A 19,012-nucleotide genomic window follows, 5' to 3' on the forward strand; every position below is an offset into this window, starting at 1 on the left:
GGTGCCCCAACCAAAACCTTATTTTTAAGGAATATATGAATTAAGAAAATCTATTATAATACAGTTTTCTATTACATGTGTAGAATAAACTGAAAGAAAACTGTTTCCCATAGTAAAAAAACAAAACCAAAAGAGATATATTCCGTTTAAATAGTAATTAACTTACATGCTAGCCCTTTTCCCTCATGACCACATTATACATAGGCTACCCTGTAATTTTCAAGAAAAAGGAAAAAAAAATGGTGCGGTGAACTGACCAGAAATACTTGGTTATACACAACTTTTAGGTTCTTTGTGGTAAATAATGAAAGATATTAAGAAGATTGAAGTATGAGGATAATAGTAAATTATCAGATTAAGTTCCCCCCAACACACATGCAATTCTCAATATTTACTAACAAGTAAGCACAAAATAATTTATGAACCGGTTATATAAACTTGAAGAAATTCCAGCTATCTGTCTTTTTAGGGGTCTCAGTCACACTCTCATATAAGAAGATTACTTTTGGCAAATACAGTGATTCCTGAGGCAAGAGTGATGATTCTTTCTGGTATCAGGTGACCACAATTGTCCAGAGTTCACAAGTGGACCCAGGACCACTTAAATATTTAGCAGAGAGTATCATCTCCAAGATTAAACAGACCTCAGTGGATTATACTCTCTTCATAAAGTAGTGGAGAGTACCTCTAAAATATTTTAGTCAATTTGTGTATCTGGAATACATTTAATTTCACTCATGAGAGCCTATATGCAATATTCCTCTTGCTTGTTTTCGTGCCTTGTGTTCACCAAGTGATACACATTTTTGTCATTCAGTATATTAATGAATAAACTATTATTCATTTATATACAAATAACAAAAGTGCCTCTAGTAGCTCCCTCAAGTGTATGGGTTTTGAATCCCAACAATCTGCTCCTGAGCTGTGCATCTTTCAGTAGATGCTAGCAGCACCAGGGTTATAGCTAACCCTAACAACCCACATTTAATACGCATTGTATTTTAAAGTAAATCCTAAAGCTTATAACATAGTGTAACCATATTGCATGTAAAACATCCTCTTTGGTACCAATGTGTTAAGTCATTATTGGCAGTTTTCATTTGAATATCCGAACTTCTTGGTAATTTTTTTTTTAATTTTACCTTAACATTTTAATTTAAACAAATTTAATATTATTACCTTCTGGATGTCCAACATGTCATTAAATGCAATTTTTTTTTCATTTTTCAAGTCTATCAACAATTGAAATAACTCTGACACTCTTACTAGATTTGTTTATAGACAAGTCTGTACTTTGTTTATTGCTTATGTGACTTGAGTAATTCCTAGGTGAGAGCAAACTGGGAAAGAAATCAGGAAACCAGGTATCTTCCATAGTCCTCTCATAGCCTAATAAATTAAGGAAGTTATTCAGCTTGTGTTCAGAGAAACTCCCTTTGTTGTCTACTCTTCTCTAACTCATTTGTAGGGATTAGGAAAATAAAGTATAAGAAACCTAGTGGAAATTCTGTGCCGTAATAACTTACACAGCTTCAGATTGTTATTCAGTTAATATTTATCAAGGAATACTTTATCCATTAGGGAGGAATATGTTTTAGTTGTTATGTGATAAAATATCAACTCAAAGGCTGTGTGAGGTCAAGTTACTTAAGCTCTCTAAAGCTGTGGTTTCTTTATAAGTAAGATGAAGGTAACAGTATTAAGTTCTAGCGAAGTGTCTACTGATACGTTCTGAAAAATAGTAGGCATTTCAAGAACACAAATAAAAACAAAACACTTTCAAGAGAGTGGTCAACAACATTCAAGTAATTTCAGGCCACCCAGAGAAGCGTGGAGTACACCAAGTGAGAACTCAAAATACAGACTTTTTTTCTAGAATGTGATACATGTGTGCCTGATAAACCACTCATTCTGCAGAATTGTGCACTGAAAATGAGCTTATGGGGGAAATTAATTTTGGGCATACCACTCAAAATCTATGCAGCTTTACATTGTTGTTGTTAGTTCTTTGGTTACAAACCTAATGAAAATATTAACTCCACTAACTCTCTGCCAACATTTTCACCTAACATCACAGTCAACTAACCATTTGCATCACATTTCCCCTCAAATCAAGGAGATGGCAGTTACTGAGTGCATTTGATTCCAGTACTTTTCATCAAAATTGAACATCTGATTCAAGCTACAGGGAGAAACATGTTCACAGCTTCTTTCTTGAACAGAAAGCTTAACTGTTGTAAAGTGTAGGGTTCTTGAATCCACTAAACTAGCCCCTATGTATACTAAAGGAATTGACCTGTACAGGATTTTTAGCCGCTCATTTGCACTTTTTTAGGACTTTACACGTTGTTAAGACTTTCTCTTTAATTGGGGTGAAAACTTGCTTCTGATCACTATAAAATGTCAACATGCTAGAAAAAAATCCTATGAAGCAGCAAGATACCCAAAGTCTAAATTATGTTGATATTGTTCATTATTTACCAATGGCAAAGGGGCTCTTTTATATAAATATGTATTAGAATGGAGTATACTATATTAGATGAAAGAATTCTGAACGTCCCTAAAGCTCTTTGGAACTAAGTTGTTTATAGAGAATAAGGAATATAAATCAAACATGTTTCTTTTCTTCTGTTTCAGGTGTATAAGTACTTTTAGGGGTAGTTTAATGGGTTAGCTTCAGTAGAGACATTTGTTTGAGTTTTCTTACATTTCTCTTGTGCTTATTCCCCACGGTTGGCTGAAGAGTATGAAATTATCTCTGGATCACTAGCAAAAGTCCCCATTCCTGTTCATAATTACTGTTTACTATCAATTTGATTTATCCTATTCCTATAGCAGTGTTTTCCCCCCAGACGCCTTTTAGAGGTGCCTCTAAGGCACTTCTATCTAATTCTAGCACTGAGAGATCAAACTGCCTATCATGTATTTGGGAAGGTTGTTGTGCAAGATAGGCAGAGACCGTTTTGATCAAGTTATTCCATGTATACAGTAAACTTTATGTTTTATATTAAAGTATTACAATCTAGCTGGTTCGCTTTACCAAATCTTCATGAATTAAAACAAAAAAAGGAGTTGTGCCATATTTTAATTGTGCCACTTCATATCAGTGCTAAAGTAGCAAGTTCTTACAAATTATATGCATAATTTCATTGGGTCACATTTTCATATCATTTTATTTTAGCTACTTCTAGAGATGATTCCATCATTTCAAGTCCTGATGTCACTGATATTGCACCAAGTAGAAAGAGGAGGCAGCGGATGCAAAAAAATCTTGGAACAGAACCTAAAATGGCTTCTCAGGTGACTCAGCCTCAAGAAAAGGAAAAGTAAGTAATTTTATTTATTTATTCATTTATTTATTTATTTATTGCCACATGATGAGATATTATTTTAAAAATCTAATACCTGATCTCAAGAATTTTATTTACTTAAAACTCTGAATTTACTCAAGGTTGTTTTTAAACAACAAAAATTGTGATTTTGGAAATTGTAAAATGTTCAAATCAATGTCTTTTCTCTGGTATTTGGTTAATTCTTATTAATATTGAAAGCAGAAGTACTAAAAATATAATCAAAATGTTTTTTCTTATGGTTTTTATAGATTAATTAGAAATGGCATGTAGACACTAAAAATATTAGAATCCAGCTTGTGTTCAGTAGTGTTTCAATCTGATTTACTGCTTTAAGCAGACTCATATAGCATTTGAATTAGCTACCTGATTTGGTTATGCTTGGAATTTTTTCAAGTGAAATGTCTCTTCCTAGTCATCTCTATCTCTCTATTAAAATTTTGATTACATGCTTTAATTTTACAGATTTTCACTCTTTCATTCAGATACCCTCTTTTGATATGCATCCCAATTTAGTTGTAGTGAATTGAGGAGTTGGGATAATTAACATTTTATTTCAGCAAAATAGCATTTATAAAGAATAATTATCAGTTGAATCCTAAATGAATGTACCAATCATTTGTGTATCTATCTCTATCTCTATCTCTATCTCTATCTCTATCTCTATCTCTATCTCTATCTATATGCCCTGAGAGTTTATTTCTTTTTCCCTAAACTTTTTATTAATTTAGCAAATAGTTAATGAACAATAGCCATATGACAAATGATATTACAGATCAGTGGTTTCACAGTGTGGAATGATGACCCCCTAGGACAGTCCCCAAGCTCATCTCTTCTTCAGTTCCATACCTGTGTGAAGCCAGTCTCTTCATATATTTCACTTAGAATAACATGTCACATCTGATTAAATGTGGAAGCTTATGAGAATCCAACTCTTTTCATTCAGGCCAGCCATGAAACAGATTTACAAAGTATAAACATAGCCCTCACAAGATTTTTTGTTGAAATATAATGATCTTTAATAAAGAATATCATATTCATGTTGACATATACTAGGTTTATTTTTTTTAATGAATTAATAAAGATTTAAAAATGTCCCAGGTTTTTAATTTTGAGTATGATAAATATAATACATATAAACAAAAGCTCTTGAGATTCTCAAGAGCTTTCAAAAGTGAAAAAGTTTTTTTTTTTTAATTTTTTTTTTCAACGTTTATTTATTTTTGGGACAGAGAGAGACAGAGCATGAACGGGGGAGGGGCAGAGAGAGAGGGAGACACAGAATCGGAAACAGGCTCCAGGCTCTGAGCCATCAGCCCAGAGCCTGACACGGGGCTCGAACTCACAGACCGCGAGATCGTGACCTGGCTGAAGTCGGACGCTTAACCGACTGCGCCACCCAGGCGCCCCTACACTTTTAAAAGTATAAAAGTTTTTGTTCCTGAGAGCAAAACGTTTTAGAGTTTTGTTGTAGACATTGAGGGATGCCAAGACAGACACAGTCCAAGCCTTCAGGAAACTGACAGCCTGACAGAAGGGAGTTTTTGAGTTTATGGTATAAAAGTAAGCATTGTACAGTTAAGAGTGAAATTGTTTTGTTTGTCTATTTATCATTGGGTTTTTATTCTCTCCACCATTGGCCTGATATACTGGTATTGAAAATGCATTAGGTCTTTATACCCTTATGTCTCCAGACAATACATACAAAAACCCAGTGTACATTAAACTCTTACTGGTTTGTACTCAGCTTCTGAATTTATTCATTAGCTCATAAACCTCTGGCTTCATAGAATTCAAAGGTATTGTATTATCTCTTTTATTTATCATTATTATTATTATTATTATTATTATTATTATTATTTTGAGAGAGAGAGAGAGCATGGGCCGGGGAGGGGGCAGAAGGAGAGGGAGAGAGAATCTTAAGCAGGCTCCACAGTCAATGTGGAGCCCAATGTGGGACTTGATTTCACAACTGTGAGATCACCGCCTAAGCTGAAATCAAAGAGTCAGACGCTTAAGCAACTGAACCACCCATGTATTATCTCTTTTAAATAACGAACCAAAAATATTTCCAATTTGCAAATATTAGAGTAGCCAGACTATTCCTATAGATCATTATAGGAAAAAATAAAATTACAAGCAGTTTGAAGTATTCAAGCTCTGTACTTCATTCAGTCACGCTGTAGGCAAATGAGCAATGAGTATCAGTTGTGTGCTAGACAGAAACTAGATGTTGGGGATTCAGGAGAGTAGAAAACAGACAGCCTCTGTCTTCATGGAACTTTTGGTTCAGTTTTTTGTCTGATGAAGATTTCAGGGTCTGGGGGAAGAATGAAATGTACTGGTTTTATGTTAGAGAGCTGCACCTTAGTTCTTTTCATTCTGCGTGTGAAGCATATACAAGGTTTTGAGGTTACTAACATTTTCTGATTACATGATATTGCTTGAACAGGTTTCCAGTACACATGGTACAGAGATGAAAGAAGTTTAGATCTGAATCAAGACTAAATATGTTATTTAGGATTTTTAATAAAGGCATTGTGTTTGCTTCTACCAATTATATGCAATTCATGTTTTCCTTTTCTATATTTTGATAATCATGTTAGTACTTATTTTGTATATTTTCACTACTTTAAAAGTTGATATAAAACCATATCAGCTTCTTTGAATTGTCTGCTAATTTTATTACTTTGGACCTTAAGGCTCAACTGGTCCTAAGAAGAAATGGAAAACATATGTTAGATGTCAGGAAGAATTTTAAAGATTGAAGAAAATTTAGTGTAACACTTATCAATCATGTGTTGAGTGGTTGATACCCTGCTCTACAATTCCTTTTGCTCTGCCCAAGTAAAGCAGAGAGAAAAAGTATATATTTTGTTATTTAATTTTATTTTTTTATACATTTGGGTTTTTCTTCCATTTTGAATACAGAAGACAAATTTTATGGCTCTTAAAATTTCAAGTGCTTGTTCTTTCCCTTTTTTTTTAATCAAAAACAATAGAAAGCTTCAATGAAACAAAACAAAACAAAAAACAAGCTATTAACTGTAAAGAAAACTTAAAATAACTCATTCTCAAATAGTGATGATTAACCCTTATTTTATGTTTTTAAATTAAAACTACTACCTAGGGGCGCCTGGGTGGCGCAGTCGGTTAAGCGTCCGACTTCAGCCAGGTCACGATCTCGCGGTCCGTGAGTTCGAGCCCCGCGTCGGGCTCTGGGCTGATGGCTCAGAGCCTGGAGCCTGTTTCCGATTCTGTGTCTCCCTCTCTCTCTGCCCCTCCCCCGTTCATGCTCTGTCTCTCTCTGTCGCAAAAATAAATAAACGTTGGAAAAAATAAAACTACTACCTAAGTTAAAATTACCACTTCATAATGCTGTCTTATTCACTTATAAGGAGCTAGGTTATTATACTTTTTAACCATGAACACAACTTAAATATGATACACAAGTAACATATTCTGACTTTCTAATATTGCCATGCTGGTGAAATGGGATTAGAGACCCCATCCATTAGTTCTAAACATACCTCTCTAACACAGATCAAATGTAGATATCAGATTTCACATAAAATGCCCTAAAACCACTCCCACTTACGATATAACTTAAAAATTTTGAGTATAATTCTAAAGATTCCAATCTAGAACCTTAAAGCTGGTGTTATCCCCTCACTCTGTCCTTGGAGTCACAAGATTAATTGTGTATATCCCTGTTTCTCAGTAGATTATAAGCCCCTTCAGGCAGTGAACCAAGCATGGGCTTTGCAACAAAATATTGGTTGTGCTGCTCTGGAAAAATAATTATATAAGTCTGTGTCTGAGTTGTTTTCATCTGTAAGAAGGGTAAATTAATATCTACCTTGTAGGGTTTGTGTAAGATGTAAATGAGAGGTCACATATAAAAAATTTATCACAATTCTTATATATTTTATATCTCTCTCTTCTCTCATACCTTGCCACTATACCAATGACAATATCACAATAAATGCTTAAATAAATTTAAAAGTTATCATGATTTTGTGTTATGGATTAGTATTAGTATAGATTAGTATATACACAGATTAGCATACATTAGTATTTAGTTTTTTTAAGAGTACAGAGTAACCCATGGTATTTAGAAATACAGTAAAAATTTTATAATGTGAAATACTTATAAATACATCAATTTAAAAAATAATTTTCTTGGGGTGCCTGGGTGGCTCAGTCGGTGAAGCATCCGACTTCAGCTCAGGTCACGATCTTGCAGTCCATGAGTTCAAGCCCTGCGTCGGGCTCTGGACTGATGGCTTCCAATTCTGTGTCTCCCTCTCTCTCTGCCCCTCCCCTGTTCATGCTCTGTCTCTCTCTGTCTCAAAAATAAATACAGGTTAAAAAAAAAATTAAAAAAAAATAATTTTCTCATTCATCAACATCCTGCATTTTTTAACCTTACTTTTTTCATGAATTTAAAAAATTTTTTTAATGTGTATTCATTTTTGAGAGATAGAGAGACAGAGCTCAAGCAGGGTGAGGCAGAAAGAGGGAGAGAGACAGAATCCAAAGCAGGCTCTGGGCTCTGAGCTGTCAGCACAGAGCCCGACACGGGGCTTCAACTCATGAACCATGAGTCACCCAGGTGCCCCCCCTTTTTTCATGAATTTTAATTACTAATACCTAATAAATGTGTAAATAATTTATTGCTAACTCATATTTATGTTTCGAAAGTAGTGCATAGTTAAAAGCATAATAAAATTATAGATAGTGGGAAAGTTTACAGATCATCTGGTTTGATCCTTTCATTTTGCAAATAGAAAACTAAATTCCAGAAAGAGGAAATGACTTGCATAAACTCCAGTAGACATAATAAAATTTTAAATTAAGTCGGAGTACCTATGATCATCCCTTCCTCCACTTTGTTTTTGAAATGCAGACCAGGAGACACCAAGGGAAGTCAAGGAATAAATGTGGAACATGCCCAGTGGGAATATTTGAAAGGAGTAGAGGCCCCAGAATTTTTCAAAGAGGGTTTAGGACACAAGAAGTTTAGAATTAGGGGCCACTTTCTTTTCAGCCCTCAGTAGTAAATACCCACACCTGCATTAACTAATGTACATGTGAAGTTGTCAGAGAAAAAGGTGTTTAGAAAGTTATGAAATTGTAATTTAGCTGTGTTTGATACCAATTGCATTATTTTTCAACTGAGAGAAGTAAATCAATTTGTAAATAAACTTTTAAAATTTATGGGCACATTATGAATATTAAATACATAATAAGTCTACAGAAGTCTACAAAATAAGACTTTGTAGTAAAGTTATTTGTACCAATAAAAATACTAAATAGTAAAATACACAATACAGTTTTTATCAGAAAATGTGAGTGAGAGGTACTATGGAAATGTTTACCATCTTCTACAAGATAATATTAAAGTATACTGTTTATGTTATACTAAAGATGGAAAAGTGAAGTCAAGCCTCATATATTTGCTTTTTTTTTTTAAATTTTAAATGTTTATTTATTTTTGAGAGAGAGACTGCAAAGGTAGGGGCAGAGAGAGGGAGACACAATCCGAAGCAGGCTCCAGGCTCCGAGCTGTAAGCACAGAGCCTGATGTGGGGCTTGAACTCACAAACCATGAGATCATGACCTGAGCCAAAGTCAGACACTTAACTGACTGAGCCACCCAGGCACCCTATTTGCTTTTGATTAAAAAAAAAAAAAAAAAACATATATATATATATATATATATATATATGTTAATAAAATTTCAGGAATAAGATAATACTAAATAGTGAAACCACATAAAGATGACTCAAGTCTGTTCAATTTCTTCATTCTGACCCTCTCTTCGCTCCTTTCTAGATAGAAACACAGCAGGTTTTTCTTCAGACGGGTATAAAGAACCAGGCAAAGCAAAGGTGACTTCTCAGTGTCTGGGCTCTAAAACACCATTTAATGAGTGAATAGCAGCATGATTAGTGAACAGCTAGATAACTTTCACACAGGAAAAGTTAGCATATTAATTTGTCAATAAATGTAAAACCTATAATGAAGATAATTTCTTAACAGATTATCTAATGTTATCGCTGTATCAAAGTAAAAATCCATCCTTATGTGAAAATAATTATTTAGCCATATAAGAAAATACCAACTATTAAAAAATAGTAAGCTATAATGGCATTTGTAATGGTCACAGCTTTTATAATTAAATATTGTGGTATGTTTTGAAAGTTCTAAAAAAAAATGTGTCACTCCCAATATCTTCAAAATATTTTGTAACCCAAGACAAATGTAATTTTCTAAGTCCTTGAGTTTACTCTAAAAAATAATAATACCGTGTCAAGTGGGTGCTATGTACTATGGAATCATTAACCAAATTCTCTCACATAATGCAAAAACTCTGTTGCACAAAGGTACAGAAAATTTAAGTAACGGATCCAAGGTCACACAGTGAGTGATTTTAAACAATTATTTTGTGGATCATTGAATAACACATTCTCCATTTTTCATAAAAGAGTGAGAGACTGTCTTTTCATGCATGAGTAATTCCAATTGCTAAATTTAGCCATAAAACCAGTTTAATTATTATTATCATCCTATTACTGTTACTGTTATTGTTACTAAATTAAACTGTTGGTTCTGCATCAACCAGTCACTATAGGTAATGCAGTTGTTTGACCAATGGTGTTTTCTTGCACTTCACTCTGTTAACATAAGTATTGCCTGCTTATAAACCTGTACTACATGGTAAAAGTACATGAAATATTTGGTTGTACATCTCCTTAAGTGTATGTTCTACGGACATTCAATAGAGGTAACTCCTAGATGACCAGTATCAAAAGTTTTCAAAATTCTGAATAGTTAATGAATTTTATATGTAAACAAAGTTATTCTACCATATTGTTTTTCTTTGTATTCTTAGCCATGTTTAATTAGAAAAAAGTTAAACTGAGTATGAATGTATTGTATAATTTTTTATACTTCTCAGTGAAGAAAAATTGCACAGAAAGTTTGAGTTCATAGTTTACATTACCATAGCATTTTAACCATTATATAGCATTAAATTTACCTGGGAAGTTTGACTTCATTACTTGTTTTCAGTGCTAAGAATATGCTGGCTTTCAGTTGTTTTTGTAAGTCCCTCCCAATTTTATCTCCTCTGTATTCTCTGTGGTAGCCTCTGAGTGGTTTATATTCATTGTATGACTATTACATGATTTTACATTGACAATAGAAATACACAGTAGATACTGTTTGTTGAGAAGAAAAGAATTCTGTTGTTTTGCCTCATTCATACACTCACTCACCCATTCATTCATTCATTCATTCATTCATTCATTCATTCACCCTTCCTTCATTTTACAGAGCACTAGGGACATACTACTGAGAGAGGCCCTGATCTCATAAAGCTTAGTCTGTATGAGAGAAGACAAGCGTTAATTATATCATTAAATCAATATATAATTGCAAACTTTTGAAGTATTTCAGGATTTAGGGGAAACATGGCAAGGGGAGCTTGTGGCTTGAGGAATCATTTGAGCTGTAATCTGAAGGATAAAGAGGAATGCAATGGTAGAGTAGAGAGCAGAGTGCTTAAAATCCAGAGGTAACAGCCTGTGAGCATGACCCAGGTGTAATGCATAAGCGATGGCGTGGAGGGAGCCAGAAGGGAGGAAGTGTGATGAGACAGGACTGCTCAGAGGCCACACCAAGCTGGCTGTGAGCTTCTTAATAAAAATTCATCCTTTCCTTGTATACATATTAGCATTTTTGTTTCTCATATCACAGGAGACTTTTCTTCTGTTTTCCCTACTTTTCAATACTGGTTTTAAACTCATGCTCGTAAGAGTTATAAAGTACCATATCGACTAGAAAACTCTGATATTTTCATCCTTATTACATCTTCTTAGATATGATCACTTAAAATTATCTAAAGCTATTGTACTTAATTTCTTTTTCTTCTTTTTTAACGCTACTTTCAAACTGCTTAATGTTGTACAATTTTGGATTCCCAATAACAACTTTCATTCTCTTGAAACACAGGAAACTAGAAAATTGAAAACATACCGAAACTTATGTAGAGTGCTCCCAGGGATAATAGCTTAAATTGGCATGTGTTAGCAGTCCTGACTGAGGTGCAGGATTGTACTGCTATTTTGCCTTTTTATGGTAAATATTAATACTTTTTTTCAGGAATATTTTTAGATCTTTGAAGAGTTTCTACTTCTAGTAAAACTCTGAAATCCTTGAATGTGTTATATATTGATAAATATTCATTAAAAAAATTTTAGTGTGACTAATCCACACAATATGATTATTCTTGGGGTACATTCATCCTGTTCTGTCAACTAGCATCAACACTTAAGAGTTATTATTCAACATAACCATATGCTGTACATTCCTTGCTATTTACTATCTTACATCAGTTGAAATTGTGATTTATAGAGTTGCTTGGTGTGACTTTTTAATCCTGTGTATTAAAATGAACCAGCTGTAAAAGACCACAGAAATTATAAAATTACTTTCATATTTATATACTTTATTAATATCAGGTAAAATAGTGTAAACAAAAATATTGTGAAATTACTCTATAAATATATAAGGGCACGATATGTATCTAAAATGAAATGTCACCATGTTCAGGCTTTATTAGGTACTGAGCTTAAATTTTTAATGAGGTCATGCTTTATAATACAACATAATAAACAAGGAAGAATGTTTCATTTAAAATTCTTTAAAATTTAGGAGCTCTTAATTCTTCCAACATCCTAAAAGAGTGAATGTAATTAAAGTCTTTTAATAGCATTCTGTTGGTATGCCTTGAAGTCACTGATGACCAGGTAGACTTGTGGGATGACCTTAACAAATTGATTAAGTATTTCATTCATTATTTACTTATTTGGCAACATTGAGTCAGTGTATCAGTCTTACTGAAATTAGCAACAAGTGAATTAAATCAATCAACAAACAAAATTGTCAGATTAGATTATTTAATTCATACTTTAATGCTTGTCACATCTTGAGCTGTTTCAACCTCTTTTTTCCCCAATTCTGCTTAACCTTTTTCTAGGTGATCTCTTTCTTAACTCTGTAGATTTTCTTTCTTGAAAGCAAACTGGTTTTAAAAGATAATGAAGTTAGAATCTGAACAAGGGACCTAGAAATGAAAACTTTGCCTAAGAATCAAGGCTCTAACCCTAAGGAGAGGTGACCAGGAAGAACCAGAGCCATATGCAACCAAGTGAGGATTATGCTGGAGATCTAGACAGGGCATCAAACACAAGGATACACCATACAGACCTTCTGGTAACAATACCAGAACTGGAATAAAAAGTTCTTATTGTTCTTATCGGAAGCAACTGCTAAATTAACTTTGAACTCTTTAAGCGGTCCTTAACTAGAAAAAAAATATTAGTCCCTGTGGTCACAAGAGCTAAATGTATGGATCAGATAGAACAAAAAGCCTCTATCTCTGAGATTTGGTGGGAAGAAATTCAAGATGTGTATTGAATTTAGTTGATGATGAGTCCATAATTTATTCTTTACAGTAACATTAACAGACTTCATTCTGTAGAATATCTAAAGGAGATCTTAACAGGTAATCTATAAGAGGTTCCAGATTCAAATAAGTTTTTAAACGGCTGTCTGCCACAGCTTCCACACTTCCATGTGATCCAACCCATAGAACTTGGAGATACATTTTTTAAAGGCTCTGAGAAACCCATAGTAAATAATTCATTTGATGTTGTAGTCACCTTTGAAATGTACTTAAGCATAGCACCCTCATGCAATCTGCCTCTCCCCTCCCCAAAATGGTTTAGCAACAGTTAACAGTCCAAGGAATAATATTTTGCAGGGCCCTAGTTTGGGTTATGAACTCTCAAAATTCCCCCAAATCAATGATTTTAGAAATATAAGAACCTTAAACCATAATTATAGAATGTTAGCCATTGAGTGTATCTCAAGAAAAAAATAGTGGGGGACTTCACAGGAAAATTGGTGCATATGTGGGACTTTCTTCTGCCCTCCCCACAATCCTCCTACCTTGGAAACATACTGCTTGTCCAACATATGGACCTGCTGGGAGCAGCAGGATCATTTTCTAAGAGATTTCTAGTGATTAGAACACATTTTTATATCCGTAAAAGGAGCAGTTCAACATTATCTCACCTGCAGGGTAAAAGCATTAAAATAATTTGGTCCAAAAATACAAATAAATATTTGTGTAGTCCTTAGATACTTTTATATAGTCTTTGTTTCTGCATGCTGACAAGTAAAAATATATAGGTTCACACATGTCATGCAAGGGTCAGATATGCTTTAGGCTTCTATGTGATGAGTATCTTCTGAAAACAAAGGGTTCTAACATGTTCCAAACAACCTTAAAAATATTACTAAATTATAACTTTTCACAGATGTTGCTCCTTGGACTGTAGTGAAAAATTTTAACTGTGTGTTCTGAATCAACCTGTAGTGGTCCCACTAAGTAATTGTGTAGCTGTAATAATTTAGATTAGTGGTAGGTGGTAGATCAGCAAACACCCTCTTCAGATTAAGTTTATGGTTTAATTGGCCAAGGTTATACAATCTTATTAAAGTCTACATAGCTACAGGGACCAGCAAAAGAAGCAGCATATTTTAGCACAGTATTTTCATACCTCGTTGAGTACTAACCTCGTTTCATACCTCGTTTAGGTACTAACACAGCCACCACTGAGATAGTTCGTCTAACACATGGTCTTTCTGGACCCAGGAAAGCTCAGTTCTTTCCTTTTTAATTCTAGAATCTTACAGCATCATCCTGGATGAAATTGCACAATACATACACTTTTGTTTAGAGTAATGATTGCATACGTCAGTCTTCCCTACTTACTAAAGTGAAGTTATGTCTTTCAAAGCTTTTCAGGGTCCTAGAGAGCCCAGTTCTGCATAGTGACCTAGTTGCGGTCAAATAGAGTTTGAAATCAAATATTTACTATAAGTGAGATTCTTATGGTGGAGTTTTGAAGAAACTTACTTGTTTGCCTTCTGATACATTTCTTTCTATGTTTCTTGTCAGTGTCATGGGTTATTAAAAAATAATAAAACCTAATAGTAAGGAGGGGAAGAGCCCAGTGTTGATCCATTTATTTATGAATAAACTTTTTTTTAGGAGTATTTTTAAGTTCACAGCAAAATTGAGCAGGAAGTACAAAGAGTTCCTGTGTATCCCTGGTCCCCACACATGTACAGTCTCCTCCACCATCAACATCCCCCAACAGAGCGATACATTTGTTAAACTGATAAACTTACACTGACACACCTTTCTCACTCAGAGTCCGTAGTTTGCATTAGAGATCTTTCTTGCTGTTTGTTATACATTCTATAAGATTTGGACATATATATATATATATATATATATATATATATATATATATATATAAAATTACAAGTATACACTATTGTAGTACTTAGTAGTTTCACTACCTTAAAAATCCTATGTACTTCACCAGTTCATCTTTCCTTCCTCATAGTTTTGCCTTTTCTAGAATATAATATAGTTGGAATCAGACTGTATGTAGCCTTTTCAGATTGGTTTCTTTCACTTCACAGTATGCATTTAAGGTGACTCTATGTGTTTTCATGACTCGATAGCTGATTTATTTCTAGCATTGAATAATATTACATTGTCTGGATGTGCCACAGTTTATCCACTTACTGACTAAAGGAATCCATTTATTTTTCAGTAATACCATGATGCTCTGTATTTGCAGATCTCTTCTGTACTTTATTTGCAAAACAAGGCTCCTACCATTTATGATGTAGCCTGCTATTTTTAAATTTAACTATAAACATTTTCCTCTTTAGTAAATACATTGCTTCCACATCATTTTATATTTCTAGTATTCCATTGCATAAATGTACCATAATTTCTTTAACCAATTCCCATACTGTACATTTAGGCCTTATCCACATTTGTGTTATTACAAAAAGTTCCATATATACTTGTACATAAATTTGCACATAGGACTGATTATTTTTTTAGAGTGAATTCCCAAAAGTGAAGTTACTAGGTCAGAGGGCATATGTACTTGTTAGTCCTTTTGTTATGTTTTGCCAGAATTCCTCCAGAAGGCTTTAACAGTCTGTACCCTCACAAGCAGTGTTTGCCTTTTGTTCTCCAGTTCATTCTGATCATTGCCAGATCATTTTAATTATTTAATCAATGATGACTACCTCATTGCTTAATTTTTGTATTTAACTGTTAGAGAAGTCTGGAGTTTTTCTGGTATTTACCAATTATTCGCATTTTATCCTTTGTCTACTATGTGTTCGTAACCTAAGCTGATTTTCAGTGGAGGTCTTTGTCTCCGATTGTTTTATGAGAACTTCTTATATCTAAATATATTAATCTTTGTTTTTCCCAGCCAATCATTTGCCCTTTAATTTTTGTTAATGACATTTGTATTTGCATAAGTTATTAGATCAATCCATACATAATAATGATATTTAATATTAATTGAATATTTATGATGTCCTAGGTCCTGTACTAAATTCTTCATATGCATTATCTCATTTAACTATGCCCATTTCATAGATCAGGAAGCTCAGACCTAGACAGATTAGATAACTTGCCCCAAAAATTTGATTTTGAATCTAGAATCATCTTATTCCAAAGAAAATTCCTTTAAGCTACTTTATTTTCCTGCTCAAAAATAATAACTAATATGTATCTGATTACTATATACCAGGTGATGAGTTAAACACTTAAATTCCATCAACTTAATTCTCACGACAACTCTGAATTAGGGCTCTATTTATAACCGTATTTATGAAAAGTTAAATTAGGATGAGTTTCAGTGAGATTTAACTGCTTGTTCAAAATTTCTACAATAACATAGTAGAAATAAAACTAAGCTCCGTGAGAGCAAAGATTGGGTTAATAAGACCTCCTGCTTGCCTTTCAATATGAATATCAAGGTCACATGAGATCATGTTTATGAAAATACTATCTAGGTTGGATACTCTAGGAATATGATGCACCATTATTTTTAAAGCACTATTATCCCTGGGTTTTCAGCTAAATCTTGGAAATCTATTCCTGGCAAGGAAACTGTGTTTATGCACTTTTCAAACCTGGAGTGTTTGCTTTTCTCGTAACTCTTATGGAATTGAGGATTACCCATAACTGTCTATGTGTTAGCCTAGCAAATTTTCCTCCTTCATTTGGCAATCAAGAAGATAATGTTGGAGGAAAATAATACAATTGGAAGACCATGTTCCATGTTTTAAGAACACTTTGATTAATTTCAGATGCATATATATGCATTTGTATTCTATCTTATATTATTAATCATTTAAGATTTAATTTTCCACTTACTCAAGTTATTTACTTATTTTTTGTTACTGTTTGATCATTTCCATCTGCCAATTAAAATATGGTAGTTGGCCATGTTACTTTTTCAGAAAGGATCTGCTTTCATGTTTGTATCTTAACTCTTAACAATTCCTAAGAACTTATTGCTGTTTTTTCTAGTATAAACCTCAGTGTATTTGAAGTTTGTGTGTGTGTGTATGTGTGTGTGTTTGATTTTTCTTGTGAATATAATTCATCAGATTCAAATTTCTAGTTCTTGAAGAATTTTGGTAAATGAACTTTAAAAGTTCCTTAGTGTCAAATTAGAGACATAAACTGAATGTGCGATTGCTATATATTTACTTTGGTCATTGTGAGCAAACCTCATTTTTTTTTATACAAGTTTTAATTTTATCATAATGTTTATCTTAGTTGCAAAAGTAAACACAGTGGTGGTTTTAAAGCAAGATAGGTTTTTATTAGCTTCACTCTGTGTTTACCTAACTGTTCAGGCTGCGGCTCTCACTTTCCTTGCCGCATGTTTTGATTAATGACCCTCTGGACTTGTTCCAGAATATACTGATTATGGTCAGTGCACTTCAAACATGATTTATTAATTGTGTTTGCAGCTCAAAATAATTATGTAAAGATTGATCATAGGTATTATTATAGGCTTTCCAATAAAATCAGCAGTTATATTTTAAGATAAAGTTTCCCTGAGTGGATTTTTGTAACTGTACACAAAGGACAAAATAATAATATTAAAAATATATATATTCAGTATTAACCATGGCTTTATGCCCTTTTAAAGCATATTGGTTAAATGTATCAAAGATTTAGTCTTCTAAGTGCATGTATTTTGAGTTCTGTTTTAACGTAATTTCAAAATAATATGTTTCATTGGAGATTACATAGATGTTTATATAAAGTATTTCCTTGTTTATAACTAACCCTGGGAACAACCTTTCCTACTATTCCCTTTGGCTATTATATGCATTTAGACTTCAAATTACTGACAGACTTGAGTTTCTGTTTAAAATAATTTTTAATTGGAAGTTGTTATAATCTTTCTGTGTTTTAGGTAAAGGGAATTTATCATATACTTCATATATATTATGCTCACATTCGAAAGACTTTTTTACATCAAATTTCTCTAAATTTGGCATGAACATAGTTATTGTTTCAGGCATTTTAAGTGCTCTATCAACATGGAATAATGTGTAAATATTCATTATACTGGTCAGAGGAGTTATTAATCAAAAGAATTGACTCCCTGTTCATAATTTATTGTTCAATATTGAAAGAAAAATAGGTACATGTATTCTTTATTATTTGGTGTACCATATTCAAAATATATACACTTTAACAGTGAAATTCTATAACTTAAATCATTTACTATGATATATAACTAAATGTTAAAAAGGTATTTGGTTTGTATTAAAACATCATGAAATGATATAAAATGTTTCATCACAATAGAACTGAACGTTTCACGTTCTAAGCTTATCTGAAACTACAAGCTAATTATGTCAAAACAAGAAGATGTAAACTCTGCAAGTAACTGAGATGATAGCAAATGGAAGAAGAAAATAAAATATGAGGATAAAGAACAACAAACAAAAACTGAAATAAAGGAATTAAAAATATATCATAGTTCATAAATATTATTCAGGGATTTTGCTTGTTATTGGTAAATCATTACTAAAGGACAAAGAGCACCGAAATGCTTTGTTTAAACATCATTGTTAAAAATATTTTTAGTAAAATTTTAGGACATATACTTTGTTTAGTTAAAAATCTTATAATAATTTCATTTCTAAACAGTTCCTAAAAAATAATAATTCCTCTAGAGCAAACTTACATGTTATTTTTTTAAATATTATTTTTATAATAAATGAGGATAAAGTATGTGTATTGAATAAGGCCGTGTTATCATTACCAGCATTATTGAGTGCTTTATTCTTCACGTACCACTTCTAGAAATTCAGAATAAAGAGGCTGGTGCAGGCTATGTCTGCAAAAATCTTTGTATATGATATAAAACAATGAAGGAAGATTAATCAGTAGCACACATTTATCTTTTGTGACAAACTGTCTTTAATATGTATATGACTAAAATGTGCCAAATTCCATAATAGATACAAGAATTATGAAATTTCAGAGGAGGGAGAGTTGATATCACATCTGCAGGCTGTAAAATAGGGAGATGTGATAAAGTCAGAGAAGACAGACTAGAAGGTATTGCTCAGTTTGGCTTTGTAGAGGAATGGATATTTCTAGAGAGATAAACTGAAGAAATATATTGCAGAGATGAATATTGAAGCCAGCCTCCTCATTCCTATTCTGTTTA

The 19,012-nt window shown here is 33.0% G+C and overlaps 1 protein-coding gene across 6 annotated transcripts in view; it reads left to right on the plus strand.

The window, feature by feature from the left end:
• The window catches only part of XRCC4 (X-ray repair cross complementing 4), a 293,362-nt gene that overhangs the window by 132,821 nt on the left and 141,529 nt on the right, over window positions 1-19,012 (plus strand). For all 6 annotated transcript variants that reach the window (XR_007154765.1, XM_047870967.1, XM_047870938.1 and 3 more), the window contains exon 7: window positions 3,182-3,326. Coding sequence is in view for 5 of the 6 variants with exons in the window: in XM_047870967.1 (XP_047726923.1) it covers window positions 3,182-3,326 (145 nt within the window). In the remaining variant the exon portion in view is untranslated. The remainder of the gene's footprint in view (window positions 1-3,181; window positions 3,327-19,012) is intronic.

Source organism: Prionailurus viverrinus, chromosome A1, assembly GCF_022837055.1.
Source record: "Prionailurus viverrinus isolate Anna chromosome A1, UM_Priviv_1.0, whole genome shotgun sequence".
Classification (NCBI taxonomy): Eukaryota; Metazoa; Chordata; class Mammalia; order Carnivora; family Felidae; genus Prionailurus; species Prionailurus viverrinus.